Source organism: Ambystoma mexicanum, chromosome 4q (genome assembly GCF_040938575.1).
Source record: "Ambystoma mexicanum isolate Mex_15411 chromosome 4q, UKY_AmexF1_1, whole genome shotgun sequence".
Classification (NCBI taxonomy): Eukaryota; Metazoa; Chordata; class Amphibia; order Caudata; family Ambystomatidae; genus Ambystoma; species Ambystoma mexicanum.
The window spans coordinates 582,683,632-582,704,586 of NC_090928.1; the positions used below are offsets into that span (position 1 = coordinate 582,683,632).

A 20,955-nucleotide genomic window follows, 5' to 3' on the forward strand; every position below is an offset into this window, starting at 1 on the left:
TTAATACATTGAAATCAATAAACTGTAAATACCTGCATGAATTAAATCTAAAAATACCTAAATGATCGTTTGTTTCAATTTTGAGTGGCAAGTTAAAGTTAATTCACTAGAATGTATGTCATGGGTTGGCCTACATCACGAATTAGTGTGTAGGCACTGGATTTAATAACAATCCCAGATTAATTAAAAATACTAAAATCTGTCTCAATAATTCTTGTGTTATGCCTAGGTCGGGTCCTTGTGTATATTGTTGAACTTTGTTTGAAATGTTTCTTCAATATGAGTTTATGTATACATTTGAGGGTATGGATTTGAATATCCATATAGTTTTTGTTAATGCTAGGTGCAAATGATAATCCTTTGTTGAATAATGCTATTTCAGTCTTTGATCATTCTTTGTCTGACAAGCTGACAACTACATCTGTCCTGCCCCTTTTTTGTAGCTGTTGTACGCTCACTCTTGTTCTGATTCTTATCTGATCTGATTGATCTTCTGTATCGCTTTCTCCTTCCTCTCTTCCCTCTTGTTGGTTGTAGGACCGTTTTGTGTGTCTTTCTGAAATCTAACTTGGTTGATAACATTCTTTTTGTTGACTCTCTTGAATCTTTGAATATGTTCTAAAACATTCCCCTTTGGGCATGTTCTAGAGCACTCTGTGGACTCAGGAATATTTGATGTTATAGCTGAGTGAGTTGTGGTATCAAAATCACTCTCACATCAGAACTACCCGGTGAGGAAATAGGTGTGTTGTCCCTGGAAAAAGTCAATTTATTGTTCTAGTTTGGCTGAAAGGTGTATAACCTATCCTCTCGATAGTCCCTGTCATCCCTAAACATTTTTGTTTTACTTTCTCATGTTCACCTCATCTTGGTGTCTTTTTAAAATATCATATAGTGTATCAGATGTTTTCTTTTTGGTTGTCTCTGGCACATGCATTTCCTCTATCTCCTTATTCAGTATTTCAGAGCTTGCATACTTGCATGTTCTCTATCTGCATGCTCTATCAGTAATTTAATCATTACTTTAGAACTCCTTTCAAAATTTTGTTCCCACTTTTCAGTAGTATCCGAATAATCTTTATTACTAGAGTCTTGTAAAATAAAGATTCTTAATCACTTGGCATTTTTCCTTGTTGAAGATAATTTCTCATAATGCCTGATCCCAGTATTTATTCTTCCTTTGAAGGTTTCTCTAATCTAAATAATTTTTGTGTCAAGGTTTCACTGGAGGTGGTATTATCTCGAAATGCATTGTCCATACTCCCACTAGGTGCAAATCATGCCCAAAAGATCATCATCATCTCTATTACTTCTGTATGAAGCCATAATATTAGACGAGTTAAGGTTGAACAATCCCACTGCACTCTTGCACACTATAGGTCTACGGGGGAAAGGGGTATGTAATCCCAAAGATAATTCTCCTGCGACCATAACAGAAATGTCTAGATTGCTGCAGCAACAGATTCCAAGTGGTAAACTGCAAATACCACAAATCTATGTCAACTAATAAAAAAACGAAGGTTCCTTTTGCGCCCCAATTTTTACATTATAGATAAAATAATTTCGAAAAAGATTACTAGTACATTCCATGATATTTGTATTGTGCTATTTATTCATAGTTGCTGACACATGTTTTGACCCATCTGGTCTTTATCAAGGCATTACTATTAATCATCCTAAACATATACAGTGGATATGGAACAATGTTTCAAACAGCAGTTGTATATGAAAAAATCTATACATAACAAAGATATGAACATAAGTTACAAGCATGTTTTGCGGTACATTGATGTCCATAAATTGGAAAGTTCGAATAGAAATGATAAAAAATAAATTGTGAACACGAATAGTGCAACGAAAAAGACAAAGAAAGGCCATTGATTAAGTCCACTGCTCATTAATGTAAAAAATACTGTCAATGGTAGTAAGAAAGGCTTACCATAACCATAATCCCTCAACATTTTCATTTTGCTTATCTAATTATTCTGGCATACTTGTTTCGGTGGAATTCTCATTTTCTTCAATGTTCTAAATAATATGATTAGAAGCGAGCATAAGACCTTAATCATCCTTATTATATGGGCCAAAACAGTGTATTTAACAAAAAGTCAAATGGGAATTCTTGCTAAATATTCATCCTATGTATCGCTAATCTAGTATTGATTTCATCTGCCTGTGGCATTGTCCCATTTTCAGTAGCCTAAAAGAAACATAAGTGGGTCCTCCGTTATTGAGGTTGTCCCAAGATGTGAAAAAATGATATATACATAGATCTATTCTGCATAGAGGCGGCATGCTGATACAACTGTAATCTATTATGTACATCATTCTTGCTTATTTATGGCGGGATGTAATGCATCCCAGCTGCTTTCCAGCGTGTAAATGGCGTAACACGTGCAATGAGGCTGACATTTTCATATATCTATATAGATGACGTCATCACCTATGCACTTGACCTTATATTGTAGCGTTAATGTTTGTTATGAGCGGGCAGCCATTATTAATATGAGATGATGCTTTTAGAAAAGCCACATTGATAGCCGTCTCCTTGTCTTGGAAAAGATAATGCTATAACGTTTTGAGTCTTCACTCATATGAAATAGTCTATTGCAGGTTATTCAGTCTCTTCTTCTGTTACAGTTCATGCAGCAGAATTCCCAGCAGAAGATCAAAGGAGGCCGGAAACGACTTAATAGCCAATCCTCTGAGAATGTTGAGAAACGAAGAAGTGTTAATCTTGGAACCTGCCAGGGTCAGGTATGAGATCGTTTAATGACCATTCTTTGAACATAAAATGTTTTACTTTGCTCAGGAACTCTGATCTGTAATATGTTACATCTGTCTTGTGTGCCCAGGTTGACAAACGCTGAGCTTGAAAAATATATAGGCCACACTCTAGTGTGACAACAGCAGAGTCTGTCAACAGGACTAGAGCTTCTGCTCAGTATCTGTGTCATCTGACAAAACAGCAAATCTGTTTTCCAATTTTGGACTGAATCCCAGAATAATGGATTGAATTTTGCTTGCCAGGCCATGCTTTAATATGTTGAATTTCAGTAGCAGGTCTGGCAGTTGGGAGGGGAGCCATTGAACAAAAGAAAATGCCCCTTTTGCCCTGTCATTATTGAAACCTCCATGCACGTTATGCTCTTTTGCTGGTATTTCAAAGATATAAGGAAGAAACCATTACCCATAGTGAGTGGGACACTTTTGGCAATGTCCCTCGTTTGTATTGCTGCTAGAATAGAGTCCACGTGGGCATTATCTACTTATGTAAAAGCTGCACCTCACAGGAGGAACAATTATTATGTTGAGAACTGTGTATAGATTATTGTAACTAATTGTTTTTGTCTTTTCTGATTTTACGCGAAATTCGATTCTTAACTTTCAACATGAGACGTTTGTTGTTCTTAGCAATGGACTGTTTTAATTGTTTGTTGATGCTCGTCATGGACTGTCTTTATTGTTATAATTGTGCTGTACGTTTAAGGGCTACATTGCCCAGAATCAGTGTTTATTGATTGATGATCCTACCCAGGATTAATCTACTGCTACTTAACAGGATTGCAAAAATCTCTTTAGATTGAATAATGTTGCTTCTTTATTGAGATCCCTACTCAAAAACATCTTGAAGATGGGCTTGCACATTAATTACCAGTAGAAATGTTAACAATATTTTAATTGTGTGGGCATGGGGCAGTTACAGGCAGTCGGGTGCAACAATATTCCCTACAACCAATATCTTAACTGATAATATGGGCCACACCTGTAAAAGGTCTGTTTACTCAATTAGCCATATCTTTGGGCATGTAATGCCCCTCAAATGTGTACTTTGCCATTGGAAACGTTATTTTCCATGGTTATAAGAACCATTAAATATATAGGCCATACTATTTGCGTGTGCCTACTATATGAAAAATATATTGTGAATGTCCAGTACTGTCTACAAAAGTTAAAAAAATGCCTAGCCCCTCTTTTTCCAAATTATATTAATTCAGTCTTATTTACAATTAGCACCCTCGGCCAATCAGGAAGTTTTGGAACGCAGGATGAATCTCCCAATGTTAGCCCGCATTCCAAGCTGCCTGATGGACGCTTCCCCCACCCACATCTTCCCCTCCACCCCCGGATCCCTTTTAAACTAATCTCCCCTTCCCACCAACCTCATTGCCGCAGCACTTGCCGCTGCTTCCTCTTGTTCATGCATGAGGATGCCATGGAAAGGGAAGAGGGGTTCCGTACAGAGCCCTGATTTCTCTTTCCATGGTGGCCATCTTTGAACAGTCTTTTCGTTCTGTGAACAGGACGCCTTGCGGCGTCCCATTCACAGACCTAAAATACTTTAAAATAGCCCTGTCCTAGCCCATGGAACCAGTGCTAATGGCGGTAACCACCTGTTCCAAGGGCTGAAACGACTGGTAACGTTCCAGGGCACGAGTTAAAAGCCCTTGCTGCGCTCAGGCTTTTAACTCGGGGGGGGGGGGGGGGGGGGGGGGGATAGCGGAGGGGGGCATTACCACCCATTCCAACCCTTGGAATGGGTGCTTGGCACCATATTATCTTTGAAAACGGAGGACATTTGCAGCATGAATACTCTCCTTCTAGAATTCCCTCTAAATTGTTAGCAGCTCTCTGGTTAAGGGCAAAGCTGCAACAGACTGTGTGACGCTTGTAAGTCCAAGACCTAGATCCTGGTTTGTCCACTCTACCATTTATTCTTCTGGGATTGGTACAGCGAGCAGCATTGGCTTGAGATGATAGAAGTAATCGCCATTTGTGGCTCTAATCGGCACATAAAAACTGCATTTTTGATATAATTCCCTGTCCGTCCCAGTATTTCGAAAGCCCTTGTTACCATGAGTGATGTGACTTTTTTGTGAGTTAAAGATCTCAGAAAAAAAATAACTGTATACATTTAAATTGGATATAGTGCCATTTTGCAGATGCTTGTTTTCCCTCCCCTTTTCCAAAAGTAAGTCCTGTGAATGGTGTACTACTGAGGGGCCCATTGACCTCACCATATTCTGCCCTCGTTCTGTCCACCAGACATCTTTTTACAAGTCTTATTGCCCCCTGAAGCAGTTGCAGGTTCCTGAAAATAAATTGACAAAATTGCTATTTGGTCACCCATGCATTTTTAGTAATGCAGAATGCCATTTTGTGTATTAGGGTTATAACAAGGATTTCCAAAAGGCGAAAGGTATTTTTTAAATTGGGTGTTCGGGGAGTTTTCCTAAACTCCACTGTGAGGAAGGACTTTATAAAACTATCCCAATGGTTTTTAGATCCCCAACTCTTAGTATCAGTCTGTACTACTCATGGAACATTGGTAGAGTGGCACAACAGTCAGGCTTATCATAACAGGAAGATGTGAGCTGTAGGTACGTATACTGAACCTAGTTAGTAATGCTATTCAAGGAAACGCTTACACATAAATGCATATTAAAATATAGATTTATTATATTTACAGAAGTTATGCTTTAGTACATTTAACCAAAACACATATAAATACTTGTAGATACTTTTCAAAGGCCACTGTTGGTAGTTGCTCGTGGTCAAAATTGTTACATCGTTTGACACTGACAGTTCTACCGTATTATCGGTTCTACTGTGCACTCAAATAAGACAAAGGAAGTACGGTAATTGCATTTAGTTACCAAAACCACATAAGATAGTCTTTTTGGAAGGAAAAGAGTTGGTTAGACAAATACTAGCAGAGCTTAAGGTTATAGAGGCAGTTTCTTCACACAGCAAGGCTTTTAAAGTCCACAACGCAACCCTAGCTAAAAGGCAGTTCGGAAAGGCTCAAAGTCTTGTAAAGCAGCAGAAAATGTTCCTGTGGATACTTTCTAGTCTTTATTTAAGTTGTAGGAAGATTAAACCAACTTTGGAGACTCTGTTAAAGGACTTGCTAAAGGGACACAAGCGGCAGCTTGAGTCAGAGGTAAGAAGGTGGGGTACTCTGGACAACTCTGTGCAATCCAATGCTCTGGTGCGACTTCACAGATCAAAATACGCAATACCGTTCTCCCCACAGTACCTTAGGTTTGAAGAAATGTTCATGGCTGGATTCTCCTCGATGTGCCAGTGCTGGACCTGACCTCTGGATTCCTTGGTCTGATGACGAAAGGCAGCACAATCTCTCAGCAGCAGTCTCGAAACAGAACCACTGGTCTGGATTTCTTCCGCTCTTCAGGTCAGCCTGCGGTTTTGGTGCCTTTTCTTCAGTACCAACAAAGGACACAATTCACCCATCCAGTCCTCTTCTATTCCTGGAGTCCAGCACTCTGCTGGGGGGACTTGGATAAGTCACATTGGGTCTCTGGAGGTTCACCTGGACGGTTTCAGCCTTTCAAAGATGGTGCACTTCAATTGGGTCAGAGGTCTCCTGGTATTGGGGTTCCGCAGCTCTGGAGAGGCATAGCAACTCGGGGAGATGGCTCAGATTGTAGTTAGTGTATGGACTAGTTGTTCCCACCAGTCAAAGGGGAAGGAGTCGTCCTCTTCGGAGTTCCTCTGTCGCACAGAAAACGGGGTCAGAACATCAGTGGTTGCTTTACTGTGTTTCAAAGGATCTGCAGGCGTCTCTGATCTTCTTCTTCGGTTACTTCAGTTTCCAATGGTCAACTTGCCTTTCACCTCAGGAACCTCACCTTTTATTCAGCTTCAGCACATAATCCTCTGCAATCTCTCACAGCAGTTTACAGAAAGGGGCGGGTGGCTGTCCATTCAGGACACTCGGCCAGATAAAGGGCAGGGGAGTGAAGAACTCCTCCTCGATTTCCTGCCTGCCCACACAAACTGGAGCCTAGGCGGAGACACTGAAGGGTTCCTGCCAAAGACAAAACACACACACAGACCTCCCTCACTCAGAATGGTAGAAGAAGGGCTAACGAAGAACAACCACGCTAGAGATGGCGAAAAAAGAAAGGAGCCACCAAGCTAGATCTTAGGTAGCCCTATTGTGCACAACCGAGACTGTGAACATAAGGGCATCATTCATAGGAGGCGCAGCGGACGGGCGCAGCGGAGGAGGGCCTTGCACGCCGACGTCGCACCAAAGTCCAGCCTGTCTGTGCTCGTCCGAGTGCAGGCCGGGCCATGTCTTTACCCTCTTTCCTTTAGCTGGTCATGGGCTAATGTTGTCGGCCTGGCCCCACTTGCTACGATTTTTCCACCTAATTTTGATACTTCGTACGTGCAAGACACAACTCTGATTAATAGCATAAATCGCACTGTGAACTGTTGGTCAATGCACGTTCTCTGGTTGCGCATGTCCAAAACTGTAAAAACCTTTTTGGAGACCATCAGCCGGATCTTGTATTCATTTCTGAGACCTGTTTCCAGGCCCACTCGGATCTGTCAGTTATTCAAATCATACCTCCTAACTACGAGTTGGTGCCCTGTGATCACAGCTTGTCTCACCCGGGTGGAGGGGTTGCTGTAATTTTTAATAGCGACCTTAAGATTGCCCCTATTCAATTTAAACACTTTCTGAATATGGATGGTATTCTTATTCGTGTTTCATTCTCTGCTACCAGCACTTTATTTGCTCTTTTGGTGTATTCCCCTCCCCCCGGGCTATGACCACAAATTCTGTGATTAATTCCCAGCCCTTGTGGCTACACCGCAACAGATATACTGTAATCTGATCATTGTGGGAGATTTTAATCTTCCAATGAACAAATCCAATTCCCACCGGGCCACTTGGTTCTTGCCTACAGTGTTGGACCTGGATCTTTATCAATTGGTTACCTACCCTATGCATCGGTTGGGCAACATTCTTGATTTCGTTTTCGCAGCACCCCCTGCTCGCCCCCCCCCCCCCCTGCATCTCTGTCTATTCTTCCTGTGTTTCGTATTATTTGGTCAGATCACATAGGGATCCCCTTCTCTAAGAAGGTTGAGATTTCCCCTCCCTCTCATACCCGCCAGTTCCTCATGAAGCACTGTTGGCACTCTGTCTCCTCTCAGAACCTTAGCCATCTGATTCTGAATGGTTGCACCAATACCGCTGATTGGACACTGATGCTGACTTATTGTAATAAAATAAAATACAATACAATATAATACAGACGGCCATCTCTCAGACGTTCAAATCCGTGGCTGATACTCTTGCACCTCCTAAGCGCTGTCTTGTGAAGTTTTAGCCGTTCTGATCCTTGGTTGACAGATTAACTTAAAGCTCTTAAACCTCACCGTAGACAGGCTGAAAGAAAATGGAGAATGGCCTATTTGCCTGCTGACAGAGTCCTCTACTGTCTGGCCACTGCTAAATATCAAAAAGCAATCTTAGTGGCTAAACAATTTTTAGCGGCAAGATTGAACGGGCCATCAATCAACCCAACGCCATATTTCAGTCAGTTCAATCTTTAACGGTGCAATCTAAATCCAACTCCACTATTCCTTCCTCACAGGTACTCTGTGACTCCCTCTCCCTATCCTTTGATGATAAGATAGACACAATTCCTAATGTCATTTCCACAACATGCTCTCAGGCTATCCAACCTGTGCCCTCATTCTGCTTGTCCCTTAATCAGGACACAGCTGTTGCTCATTAGTCCTTTGTTCAGGTCTTCTCAGACCAGGATGTCCTAGCCGCTATAAATAGCCTAAAATAGTCCCCATCCCACTGTGAGAAATGTCTCGGATGCGATTTCCCCATGGCTGGCTGGGGCTGTCAATGACTCATTTTCTTCAGGGGTGATTCCTGATGGTCTTAAACATACCCTCATATTTGCCCTGCTTAAGAAGCCAGGTCTGGACCCATTGGTTCTTTCTAATTTCTGTCTGATCTCTCTGCTTCCTGTCTTAAAGAAATTACTTGGGTCTTTGTCTCCCCACTCCTTAGCACCTTCCTGGAATATTCAGTTTTTTGTATTCCTTTTCAGGCACTGAATCAGTTTTGGTATCGGTGTTCGATGACCTAGCACGGCTGGTTGACCGGTGTGGGGTGGATGCCCTGATCCTGTTGGATCTGTCACCGGTGTTTGACACTGTAGAGCACCCCACCCTGATTGCCCGTCTGTTCTCCGTGGGCCTCTCTGGCCAGGTCCTGGCCTGGTTTTCCTCCTTTTTGGTGGGACGCTCACAATCCATCTCTCTGCCACTCTTTGATTCCTTGCACATCCCACTGCTGTTCGGAGTCTCCAGGGCTCCTCACCGTCCCCCACCTTGTTCAACATTTATATCCAACCACTTCTTGGCATAATCCACGCACACGGCTTCCTGTGCTACTCCTACGCCGGCGTTACGCAAATTATTGTGCAACTTGATCTGGCTCAGCCAGAGACAACTGGTCGGCTTAGGAGTTGCCTGAAGGCCTGGGCGATTGGATGGCCAGGAACTGGCTCAAATTGAATGGTGAGAAAACAGAGGTGTTGGTGGTTCGTACGGCTACCCCTTCTTTGTTCTGGACCCCGGAGTTATGTCCTGAGAGTCTTGGCCCTTTCCCTCTACCCGTCTCATCAGTGAAATATCTAGGTGTTAAAATCATGGCATCGTTGTTTATGGCCGAACAGGTTTCATGTACCTGTCAGAAGGGACACTTTAAGCTGAGGACCTTACGAAAGGTCCTTCCTTAAATTCCATCAAAATTCCATGCTCCAGTGGTTTCACCTCTGGTAATTGTAACGCGCTGTATCTGGCTCTTCCGCAATATTGGCTCCACTGTCTGCAGCTGCTGCAGAATATCGCAGCAAGAGCGGTGCTCCACCCCCCGTATGGTGTCCATATGAAGCAGCTTCTTCGCCAGCTCCACTGGCTTCCATTTGTGCAGTGTGTGAGGTTTAAGTCTCTGTGCTTGGTTCACAGAGCCTTCTATAAAACAGGGGCAGAATACCTTCAAGCAAAGTTCTGTCCATCCAATCCTTGTAGCTCACTGCGCTCCCAATCCTCTAAAACTCTTCAGCCTGCCTACCTGCCATTGTGGCCCATTGCCCCTTTCGGCGGGCTTTGAAGACTTTTCTTTTCTAGCACTCTGCTTACCCAGTCTGTTTTTAGACGTCTGCGGTTATAGCGCCAATTGGGGCGAACAATGCACTTTATAAGTACTGCTAAGATAAGGTAAGTCTGCAGTAAAATATAACACAATAGTTGGTAGAACACGCCCACTGCCACCAGCCAGAACTAGAAGGTTGTTTGTGTAACTAAAAGGTCACAGGAGCAGAGAGAAGGGGGATACTAAGTAAGATGGTGTGTGCCAATCTCATTGAATATAAAGGTTTATGAGAGATGCAAAGTGTCTCTCTATCCTTAAGAACAGTACAAAGTAAGGATAAGTAAAGAATCTCAGACTAGAACCCAGCAACCCTGCCCATAAGGAGCTGTGTGCTGCCAAAGTAAAATACAGATGCCTTAAAAGAGAAATGGAGGAAAGTAGACTTCATGGAACAGGTAAAACACAGAGAACAGAGTTCCAAAAGACAGAGCCCATAAGAAGGAATGAGTGGAAAAAGGCTCCACTCATTCAGGATATAAGGAAAAAGGTCCAGAAGTCCAGCAAAAAGTGCTGGGGTTCTCACTAGGAGAGGGGATGAAAAAATGATACATATCCCATAACATTGGCATCTTTTTCTTGCTGGTCCTTTATATCACAGTGGGTAACATCATCTAAATCAGATTATCTCCATCAAAGACGTATGGTTTGTTTCTAGTTTAGTTTATTGGTTCCCCTGCTATTAGGGCTGTATGTTAAAATCTTCGTACAGAAAGCTTCCTTATTGGTGTTGATTGGGCCTCTATCCTACTGGGCCTCTATCCTACAACATTAAGTGTATGTATTGGCGTGGTTGTTGTTAATTTGTTATTGCTGTTTCATTCTTAATAATGTGTGTTTACTTTATCAGCTCTTCAGGGAACCATCAGAAGAGTCTTCCCAGGTGAATTCAGAGCGTTCGTTTTCTAGTACTCGAAGCCAATCACCTCGTTTTAACACGGCACAAAACACTTCAGTCATCATGAACATTCTAGGGCGTGGAAGTTCCGAGAGGAACATCTGGACAGATCACCAGATCCGACAAGCCTTGTTTCCTAGCAGACGAACTCCACAGGAGCATGAGGACGATGATGATTATTATCAAATGTTTGTGCCCTCTACCTCCGCTGCCAACTTGGACTCCACCAGGGTACATGAAGAGCGCAGCACTTCCAGTCGCCCTTGCAGCTGGCACATGGGACTAATGGAACAAAGCGAGATCTCCAGCTCCTTTCGTAGAATTGTCAGGCGAGCAAGCAGTGTGGGTGAAAGCAAGACTGGTCCAAATGGCTTCAGAGGAAGAGTTAATGACTGCAATCAGTTTATTTCGCAGAGACATGTGATAAACTATAGCTCAAGGACTGAAGTAGGAAGCACTCATACCTATGCTCAGTCTTCGGAAGAGCTAACAATTGATGACATTGACCATGTCTATGATAACATCAGTTATGAAGATTTAAAAATGATGGGATTTGCTCTAAGGGAGGAAAATGAATTGCTTCCCCAAACAGCTAGAAATTCTGTTCCTCGAAGTAATAGTAAAATGAACAATCGAAGAGGGACCAACAATGAGAGGCAACTGTTTATAGAGGGATCTTCTCTGTTTGGAAATGGTGGCAAAATGTTTGTGGGAGACGCGCACACATCTAGCTCCCATGAGCTCAGAATCGAAGAAGAAAGCATTTATGACTCCATAGGGCTTCCAGATCAACCATTAGTGAATTCAAGTTGTCATCCTCCTAATTCCTCTAAACAGAGCACTTTCATAGAACCAGAGACAGACCTGGCATGCTATGACAACTTTGGGCGATTTGTTTCAGAAGAAAGTCTCCAGTTTAGTGAAGATGAGACTTTGGACCATCGTGTTCCGTTGAATAATGACTATTTGAATTTGGTTGATAGCTCCTCAAACTCCGACTCACTTTCTCACAAGTCTGCAGCAGACAAGCTGTCTGAAGAAGTGGATGAAATTTGGAATGATCTGGAAAATTACATAAAAAAGAATGAAGAGAAGAGCAGGGACCACCTTCTTGCATCTTTTCCTGTGAGCAGAGATGATGTTCAGGAACGGTCACATGCTGGACGCACTCCTGAACTCCGAAAGGAAGTTGAATATTCATTGTCCACACTTTCATTGCCGGAAACACCTAGAATAACTAAACATAAGGTAGCCAGACTAAGTGGAGCCAGCATGCGATATGGAGAAGGCCATTCTGGTAAGGATGAATTATTTGTGAGTCTTCACAGACCTTCACTAGCAAGTGAGACAACGTTTGTGGAAAGCCCATACAAGTCTGCCAACATAATTCTTTCAAGCACGGAAGGAGAAGGCACAGACCTGGGAACTGACCTCGCTGATAGAGCAAAAAATAAAGTGTTTTTGATGGCAAGGCAGTACAGTCAAAAAATTAAGAAGGCCAATCAGCTATTGAAGTTAAAGAGCCCAGAACAAGAGCAACCATTGTGCAGGCAACCAAACCTAAATTCCAAAGACCTTGCGGCCATTTTAGAGGAGAAGAAACAAGGGGGTGCTGCCATTGGTAAGTGAAAAAGTTGCAAAGTTGAATACTATTATTGCTGCAAAAACCATTAGCTGACCTTCTGTAATTGGCAATAAATGTGTGCAAGTTGAGCATGCATGTAAAATTATGAGTTCCAGAAGGAATACAAGAATTTAAGGCATGTGAATTAAATGCAAAATCAACCCAACTAACCAATCCTAATGTGTCGAACTCTGTGAGCATGTACTTATAATGTTAATAAGCTTTACGCTAGTTAATCCTTTTAGACCGAGGGATAACGACCCGCATCCAAGTTATGCCCAAAGCGAAGCAGAGTGGCATACTTGGGAAAGGGTCATTATCCCAAACGAGAATGACCCCCTCCCCGCCCCCAAGTTCTAAAAGGCTATGAACACATAGTGCTAGTAGCAATAAGGATTTGGGAGTTGCAGTGAAGAACTAAAACATGCTAGTTTAATAATGAGTAAAGAATGCACAACATTTCAGTAAATTAACTGTGGTTTCATTTTGTAATATTTAAATAACTAGGTTGTCTTTATAAGGTAAGCATTTGAATTGTAAATTTGGTTGTACTGAAAACGTTTTAGCATTTGCTTGCTTCAAGTACAATGTAAAGTTTGCATTTTTCCTTTACAAAAGGAAAGCATTGTTCCATGTTTTTGTTTTCACTCAGGTTAAATTAGCTTGAGGTGACTTGTTGAAAGAAATCTTGCTGGGAAATTGCATTGCTGCTTCTTGAATGCAGACAAATGATTTGTTCTTTCCCTGCCTGCTTCTGAAGTCAGAATGTCTGGAATGTAGCCAATACCAGGAGTTATTGGATGCATTCCGAACATTCTGATTGGCTGAGAGGAGGTCAGTAATGACTTCCATGTGCCAATACATCTTGAACTTTGTGGGTGCTTTTGTCTGCAGTGATGGTTACCTTACTCATTGAACAGCCATTTTCTGGTAGTAGAGCCCATGCCAGAAGTCATGAAAACTTTCTTTCCTGCACCCCCTGATTAAAATGATTGATGACAGGCCCACCAAATGCAAGAAATATTTAAAATTTCTATAAAAGCAGTCACCGCACTACATTTAAAAAAAACCCTCACTGGAAATCCTTTGGGTCCCCATAAGCGAGTGAGCCCTATGGTTTAAAGACCACTAGTCCTATCCTAGTCTCAGGAGCACATATCGCTCACTGTTCATCTTAGCCCAGAATTCTCAAACTCTAGGCACAGTTCCCCTCCTCAACTAATGACAATACCATTTGACACACCACTTGCCAGTAAATTCCCCCCTGCCCTCCTTCTTAGGGAATTTCTCAGGCTGTGAAATGCTGAGCGACAATTTAGTCTCCTGGGTCAAAGTTTCCTTTGCTTCTCACTCTGATGCTGGTTTCTACTTACTTACTGTGTTCTAGCCTTAATAAGCTCAAACCTTTCCTTCTCTGGCTCCTCCCATGGTATGAGATTTAGTCCTCCGTAGGCTTTTGGCTATTTTCGGATTTGGTCTGAGATCTAGCTCTCTATAGGTTTTCAGCTCTCCCCCAGGGCTCATACTTTTCCCCTGCTGACTTCTTCATACCTTCACCTCATTAACCCGGTCTGACACCCTCCCTGGTTAACTGATCATGTTAATGATTAGTCTTTCTCTTGCCTGTTCCTCCTTGTGTCTATTGTGATTGGCAATGCCTGTTTCCTTGTAAGAATTCTCAGGTGTACTGGCTTACCTCATAGGTTCCTCGGGTGCTTGCGCTTCTGGGATTGGCCCTGATGACTACTTGCCTAGCGATCGCCAAGGGTTTAAATCTCCGATTAAGTAGCTTGAAGTCGGGGGGAGAAGAGTATTGTTTGCCTGTGTAGCTTCTTGCATAATCCTGGTCTTTTCCCAGTCGAACCGCACAGAAGTTTAAAACACGGTTTACAAGAGCCCAGGCATAACTGTGTTTGCTCTGGTGAGTGGGAGGGGGAATGTCCTTACTGTCTTATTACCTTGGGGTTCTGTGTTCCTATAGACTCTTATAATGAGGGACATTGGTGAAGTAAGGCCTTGTTATTGACCCAGAGGGGGAGCCATGATTGATCACACTTCCGCAGTCTATATACAGGTCGTTAATTGTTCACCCCTGTTACACAATGTTTTGGCACATGTGAAGGGAATACCCCATATATAAATTCCTGGTTGCTCTTCACACGGCTGTGGGCATCCCAGATGAGCCCTTCGTAGAGAAGTGCCATGCAATGTGACTTTGTCTGTGTCTACATTTATTTAGCTCTCGGTGCAGTTGTGAAGAACATCTAGTTTATAATCTTCACTCTGACTGGGGGTACTGTCTGGCGTTGATTTTTTTTTTTTTTAAATGTATTGTCCTTTAGTTGCTTTGATTTTGAAGTTGCCATTTTTGGACCATTTTACCAGTTTACAGCAATTTTGAAATAGCAACCAGAAAATGTCATTTTCTGTGTCCTGCAAGATTCAGGAATGGAGCTAGAAATGCAAACAATCTTATCTACCTGCCCCTTGTTTTATTTAGTTTGAAGACCATCCAGTCGTATTGAGGATATGAAGACATTTGCATGATTTAGCCCTCTGAAGCGTGTGCCTTGGACTAGTGGACATTACAGAAATGGTTGCGGTTGTTGGGGTTCAGATGTTCATGTAAAGTCTAAGCAGCGCTGTGGCGAGATGAGCTGGTGCCATGGAAAAGAAGCCGGTTAGTCCCTAGGGACTGATGGGAGCCACGGGAAGACGGAGCTGCCATAATGGCTGGTAAAGGCTGGCTGCCAAGTTTGCGGACCATGCTTTGATGCCAGGTAAACATCATAAATGCACAGGTTAGTGTGTCAGTGGTCTGCCCCTAATTTCATTGCAGTGATATTGGCAGTTCAGACGACTCACTCCTATAAAGCAAGGTCCACATGTGGATTTTACCATCTTCTGTCCCTACGTGGGGAGAATTGTCACTGGGCTTCAAACAAACTCACCAAATCGCCCAAGATTTCAAATGTCTTCTGCCCCACGTAAACACACCTTCCACCCGTTAGTCATTTTGGTGTACAGAATAAACAGGCAGCAACGTGAAATACTGGTGGTGCATCTCGTGAGTGTGCATGTGTGTGTGCAGTTTGTGTTCCCTGGCACAGATGGAAAGTGAACAGTAGCTGACCGAGGTTGACAAAGGGTATTTCCTATTCAACCTCTTAAGTGTAGTGAATTCCCAAGGTCTACTCAAAAGTCAGCTGAGGTATCCTGATCCCCTGATTCCCATGACCCCACAGATTAACAAGATCAAGCATGTATTAAAGGGTGGAGGTCACTGGAAAGGGAGAGGAGCAATGAACCTCTGTCCTTTTGAGCCCATGACTGAAAGGACTCAAGTCAAGATAAAGGCAAGTCGGTCCACAAGGCAGAGAGGCAACGGTAGCTGGCCAAATGAGGGAGCAGAATGTGGACCTACAACTGCTGTAACCTGAACTGGGATTATAAATATAAGCCTAAAGGGGTTATTAGAAAGTATTGGCTAGACAGTGATTTATACATCAGACCAAGGCAGAGGTGTCTAATCATAACCATTAACTACCAACCTGAGCAAATGCAACAGACCAGTTTTACGCTAGAGCATGTTCCAAATATGCTGAGCTGGATGGCGTGGAAGCCATGGGGCAAATAAGGAGAAGTAAAAGAAGCAAAGGAGGAAAATTGTATTAAAGGAATAGTGGTGTAATCAAATTCACTAATCGTTCTTGGCCTGGCAGGAAACAAAAAATTGTGGAGGGGATTGATATGACTTCCCTTCTTACAAGACCAATAAGTATGGGCTCCCTGCTGGTAGCTAGCTTGACAAAATCCAATAGCCAAGAGGGGCCCTGCACCTCCGAGGCTGAGCAAGACTATGACCCTATGGACGATTATGAATTAAGGGCGCTGGCAAATGCAACAGAGTAAGACTAGAAGAAGTGCGGCCAGAATGGGTTGATTGGCGAGGACCCATTCAATAGTGTAGTTTGCTCATAGGAAGAAAAGGGATTGGTAAAAGTGTAAAGCACACAAACTGAAATGGAGCAAAACAGAATACTCCCTCGAATACATAAGGAAAACACAGTAAAGCCTCTGCATGCAATATGGACAGTCTTTCCTGAAGAAATAGCAGTGCAAGAAGGAAGACGTGCCCAAAGAATACAATACCTCAAACCGCTTGTGTCTTGGTCAAACTGTGTGTGCCGATCCCAGATATGCAAAGAACTATTATGACAGAGATCCAAACCACACTTAAGGAAAAGAGATCAAGAAAGATAATGCCCCCCCCCATGTGATTAATTGTTGAACGGGCAAATGTGTGAAATGAGGCAAACAATCCAAATGGAATCTGAAAGTCAAAAAACATTGATGAAAAGATTGATGCACAAAACTAGGATTCACCCGACTGAAGCTAGCAGTTGAAATCAGCGATGAGAAAAATTGCATCTGTGGTTATGTGATTTTTAAAGTGTGATCGTAGCTGAGGCGCAAAGTGCTCTGTACATAGGCTAGAGGGGGGCTACACACACTCTGGCAGAAGGCACCTGCGAAGAAAGTATCAGTCTGGACAAGGACATTTGCAATACAATCAATGAAGCAGCTATGAGACTCTCTCTGCCACGCTTAAAAAGAAATGTCCGCCGCACTGTGAGCTGCCCTACCAATTAAGATTGGGGCTTTGCATCAGACAAATTGCTCTGGAAAGAATTTTTCCAAGATCGGCTTTGATCAACTTCTAAACGGGTCTGTGGTCTCAACATTGAATACTTCAGTTATCAGATTTGGTGTAGCAGATAGTGAAGTCCTAAGGATGCTTGCGTGAATTTGACTCAGTCACCACATCCGCGACAGTATGCACTGTGACAGTCTTGACAGAAGATGACCTACGCCATGGGATAAAGGTCAACGTTTTTATGTATAAAATAAATTGCATAGGTTGCTGGTGGTCCAAGAACACTAATCTTGGCCTCTCAGTTGTCACAGGCTTTCCCAAATATGATGTGCTGATGGGTTTTGGATTGTAACTCCTAAAGACATTTCAATATTGCAGCGTATTTTGGGACCTTGACTTCAAGTCTCTTGGTGAATTGTTTGTTTTCACTTTCTGAATGTATCTTGGGACCTGTGTCCTCCAGCACGGCACTTCACTTTCCCAATGCCTCTTGTTTCTGTGGGTCTTAACTTTCTCACTTGTTCCCTTTTTGGGTCTGGCAAACCTTAAACATCAAGTTCCAGAATGCAGTATTCCTTTGTACGCTGTGTTTCTGTAGTGGCACTAGAATCTCGGGACACCAGCATGCAGCCCCACTAGACCTTTGCCTTCCATATACTCCCAGTGCCTCCTCTCCATTTCATTTTGGGTCTGTGAGATTCTCACCCTCTCCAGGTGTTCACATGTCTTCGTCTCACAAATGTGTGTGGCACAGCAGGGCTACAGTGCTTGGCATTTTGTACCCACCCTGTGTCCAGCTCTCCTCCACAGCTTTTTGGTCTCCTCTTCTCCACAGCAAAACCGTAACTTTACCGTTTCTTATTAGATCTGGCTTACTCCCCCCCCCCCCCAATCCACAGGATAGCTTTAAGGGAGTCCCCTCTTCATCATGTTTCACCTTCGAGTGCCACAACACCTAACAGACCTCCCTCATGGTCTCTCCAGGTGACCTCCTAGCATCATGTGTCCATGAAAACCGCAAAATGAATGTGGTTTTCTATCTTGTCGAGGGCATTTCATCACAGTGCCTTCCATGCAAAGCTTGGGCAGCTAGGTTTTGGTGTAGTAAACTGTTTTAGGAAAATACTACACAAGGAAGCCTACCAACCTAAATGTAAAGCAGTGGTGGAATTGCAGAGAAGAATCTGAACAACTTGTAGAATTTGGAGCTGTCCATATGTAGGGATATTTATATGGAGGCCAATACCGGTGGGCCCTGAAAAAGGAAAGGGAAAATCGGATGCCTGGCGGAGAACTCAAGTGGTGGTGGTGGTGGTTTGTTTGCCGAACCGCTGAACGGAAGGAGCTAGAGATCTTATCTACGTCTACATTGGCATCATGTGCACGCTTCTCAACATTGCAGCAAATACGAAGTGTGCCAATGACGAAATTTACCATTTAATATTTTGTGACCAGTCACCTTGGGGAAAGTGCATTTCTCGTAGGTCGAGTATGAAAAAACATTTCCATTCCTCAGTTAAAACATTTTTTTTTACTTGCTTATAAAATACTCACTTAAGTAATTGGACTTATAATTTTACTAAAAAATCATTTTACTCCCAACTTTACAAAATAGGGAGTAAAATACTCCCACCTCAAAATCTTACCAGCAGCACTGACCCCAAGTTTAAAAAGCAGTGATAAGAACTTTTTAAACTCTCTGAAGAGGAGCCCTGTTGCCCTTCTACAAGAATGTGCCTTCTAGATCCATGTTTCCGCAGTGGCTCCGCGAGATGTCCTGTAACCAACAAGAGGAAGCCCCAGGTAAGTATTGGCAACGTTGTGGGGGACATGTCTTTGCCTTCACTGTGAAAATTGAGAACTCCTTGGAATGGATCTTGGCAGATTAACTGGAAATGCCGAACATGAGGCGCTCAAATGTTGCTTTGCAAATAGCTTTTTGATCCTTTCTCCCCAATCGGCCCCTCACAAAAAACTAAAATGAAAGAATCTCTCCTGCTCCACGCGTCGCAGAAAAAAACATGCAATTGTCGAAGATAAAAATGCACTTTACTCTGCACAATATGAGCATCCCCAAACACCAGCCCTTCAATGGCAGGTCTGATGACGGGGTTGTCTGGTTTCATTGGGTCTTAAACACTAATAACCTAATTGTGAATTGGCTACAAAGTCAAGTATAAGCAATTTATCTTCTACAGAACAGAATGGGGATCTACCATAATGGAGGGCGGCCATTGGGGGACTTCTCACACCATAAAAGTGATCCTCTCCTGGGGTAGAACCTTTCGGTTTTATGTAATGAATGGTGAAAAAGCATGTGTCAAAACGCCGCACACTGAAGTTAAGCACTGAGCAGTCAGATGTTTCAAAGTTTTAACTGGCCAGCCTTACCCAGGAAATGGAAGCAGTATATTTTGATGACCAGGCAATGAATTTGAATAACGTTCTAGGCACATTTGAGGGTATGTGGCTGCATGGAGGCAATGGGTCACCAATGAACTAAACTCTCTTATTAAAGGGGCCAGATGTAAATACATACAACTCTTATACTCTTGGGGGATGTGAGGGTGGATTGCTAGTGCCAAAAAAGACAACCTTGCTAAAAAAAAAGGGCAGCTAGGGTCTGCAGGAAGTCTGGATTAAGCCTGGACTTTATGAAATGGATGAGGAAACCAGGTATGAGTAAAGCTGTAGTCTGGATGGCTTCATCACTGAATTTTCTGAACTGAAGTAGGGGTCTGTGACGAATCATGGGATTAGGCCACGTTTCCCCAAGGGGGAGCTTCTTGTTGTGAGACTAGGGATATGCAGCATTCCCCCCTATGAGTGGCAGAAAGCGGGATCTCACAGAGAGAGACTCCTCCCCCCCCCCACCTTGGGGATAAGGACTCCCGTTCCAAGAAGGAACTCCCTTTGTATTGTTCTCAAGAGACTGATGAAGAAAGATCTAGAACATCATAATCCTCCTACATTTGTTACAGCAGTACTTCTGCTGAGGATAAAGGTCTATTTGGTACTGAGACGAGTAAACACCTAAGAGTAAGAAAGAGTGAAGAACTGCTGGACACTGAGACGAGGAAACCCAATGGAGTTAGGACAAGCCAAACACAAACAAAGGACGATTGTGGGAACTTGGGGAAGCCTCAGTGTGGCCTCATAAAAGTGGGAGGAGCAAAGTCAGGATGGAGAGGGGGACCCAGGAGTTTGAAACGGGAAAGAGGGAGATAAACACTGAACTCCCTACCTTCCAGCAGTACAGGGGGACAGGTGTCTGAGGAATGCCTACGTCAAGAAAGCCTACCAAGAGAATCTGAAGCGACCAAGCTTCCCAAAGCTTGGAAGAGGTGGCAGCCGGAGGGCGGTGAGAGGAAAGAACCTCTGTGCTGATTCCATCAGCCTAGCGGTGTCCTGAGCGATACCAGAAAGACAAATAAGCCACAGAGGTGAAGTTTACCTGATGTATGGTAACCAAGAGGAGAGGCGGGAGGGAATTAACGCCCGAAGTTGAAAATGCAGAACACGAAGTATGCTGAGTTGTACTGAAAGCAAACTGAATAGAAGTACAGAAGCCATCCTGCAAAAAAGAAGTGAAGCGTCAAAGAGAGTTGCCAACACAGTGACACAATCCCGAACCCAGGAAGGTACTGGAAGATTGGGTGACCCAAGGACAGGGGTGGCTGTAACGAGTTGCTATACCCTAGTTGGCAAATTAAAAGTGAGGGTAAATAAAGGTATTCTCCTGCTCATCCCAGTAGTACCGAAAACCATAAGAAGATTGA

The 20,955-nt window shown here is 43.1% G+C and overlaps 1 protein-coding gene across 4 annotated transcripts in view; it reads left to right on the forward strand.

Annotated features, from left to right (window-relative positions):
• Window positions 1–20,955, forward strand: part of PLEKHG1 (pleckstrin homology and RhoGEF domain containing G1) — a 360,323-nt gene that overhangs the window by 325,993 nt on the left and 13,375 nt on the right. For all 4 annotated transcript variants that reach the window (XM_069608126.1, XM_069608127.1, XM_069608128.1 and 1 more), the window contains 2 exons: window positions 2,641–2,757; window positions 10,848–12,516. In XM_069608126.1, coding sequence (XP_069464227.1) covers window positions 2,641–2,757; window positions 10,848–12,516 — 1,786 coding nt within the window. The remainder of the gene's footprint in view (window positions 1–2,640; window positions 2,758–10,847; window positions 12,517–20,955) is intronic.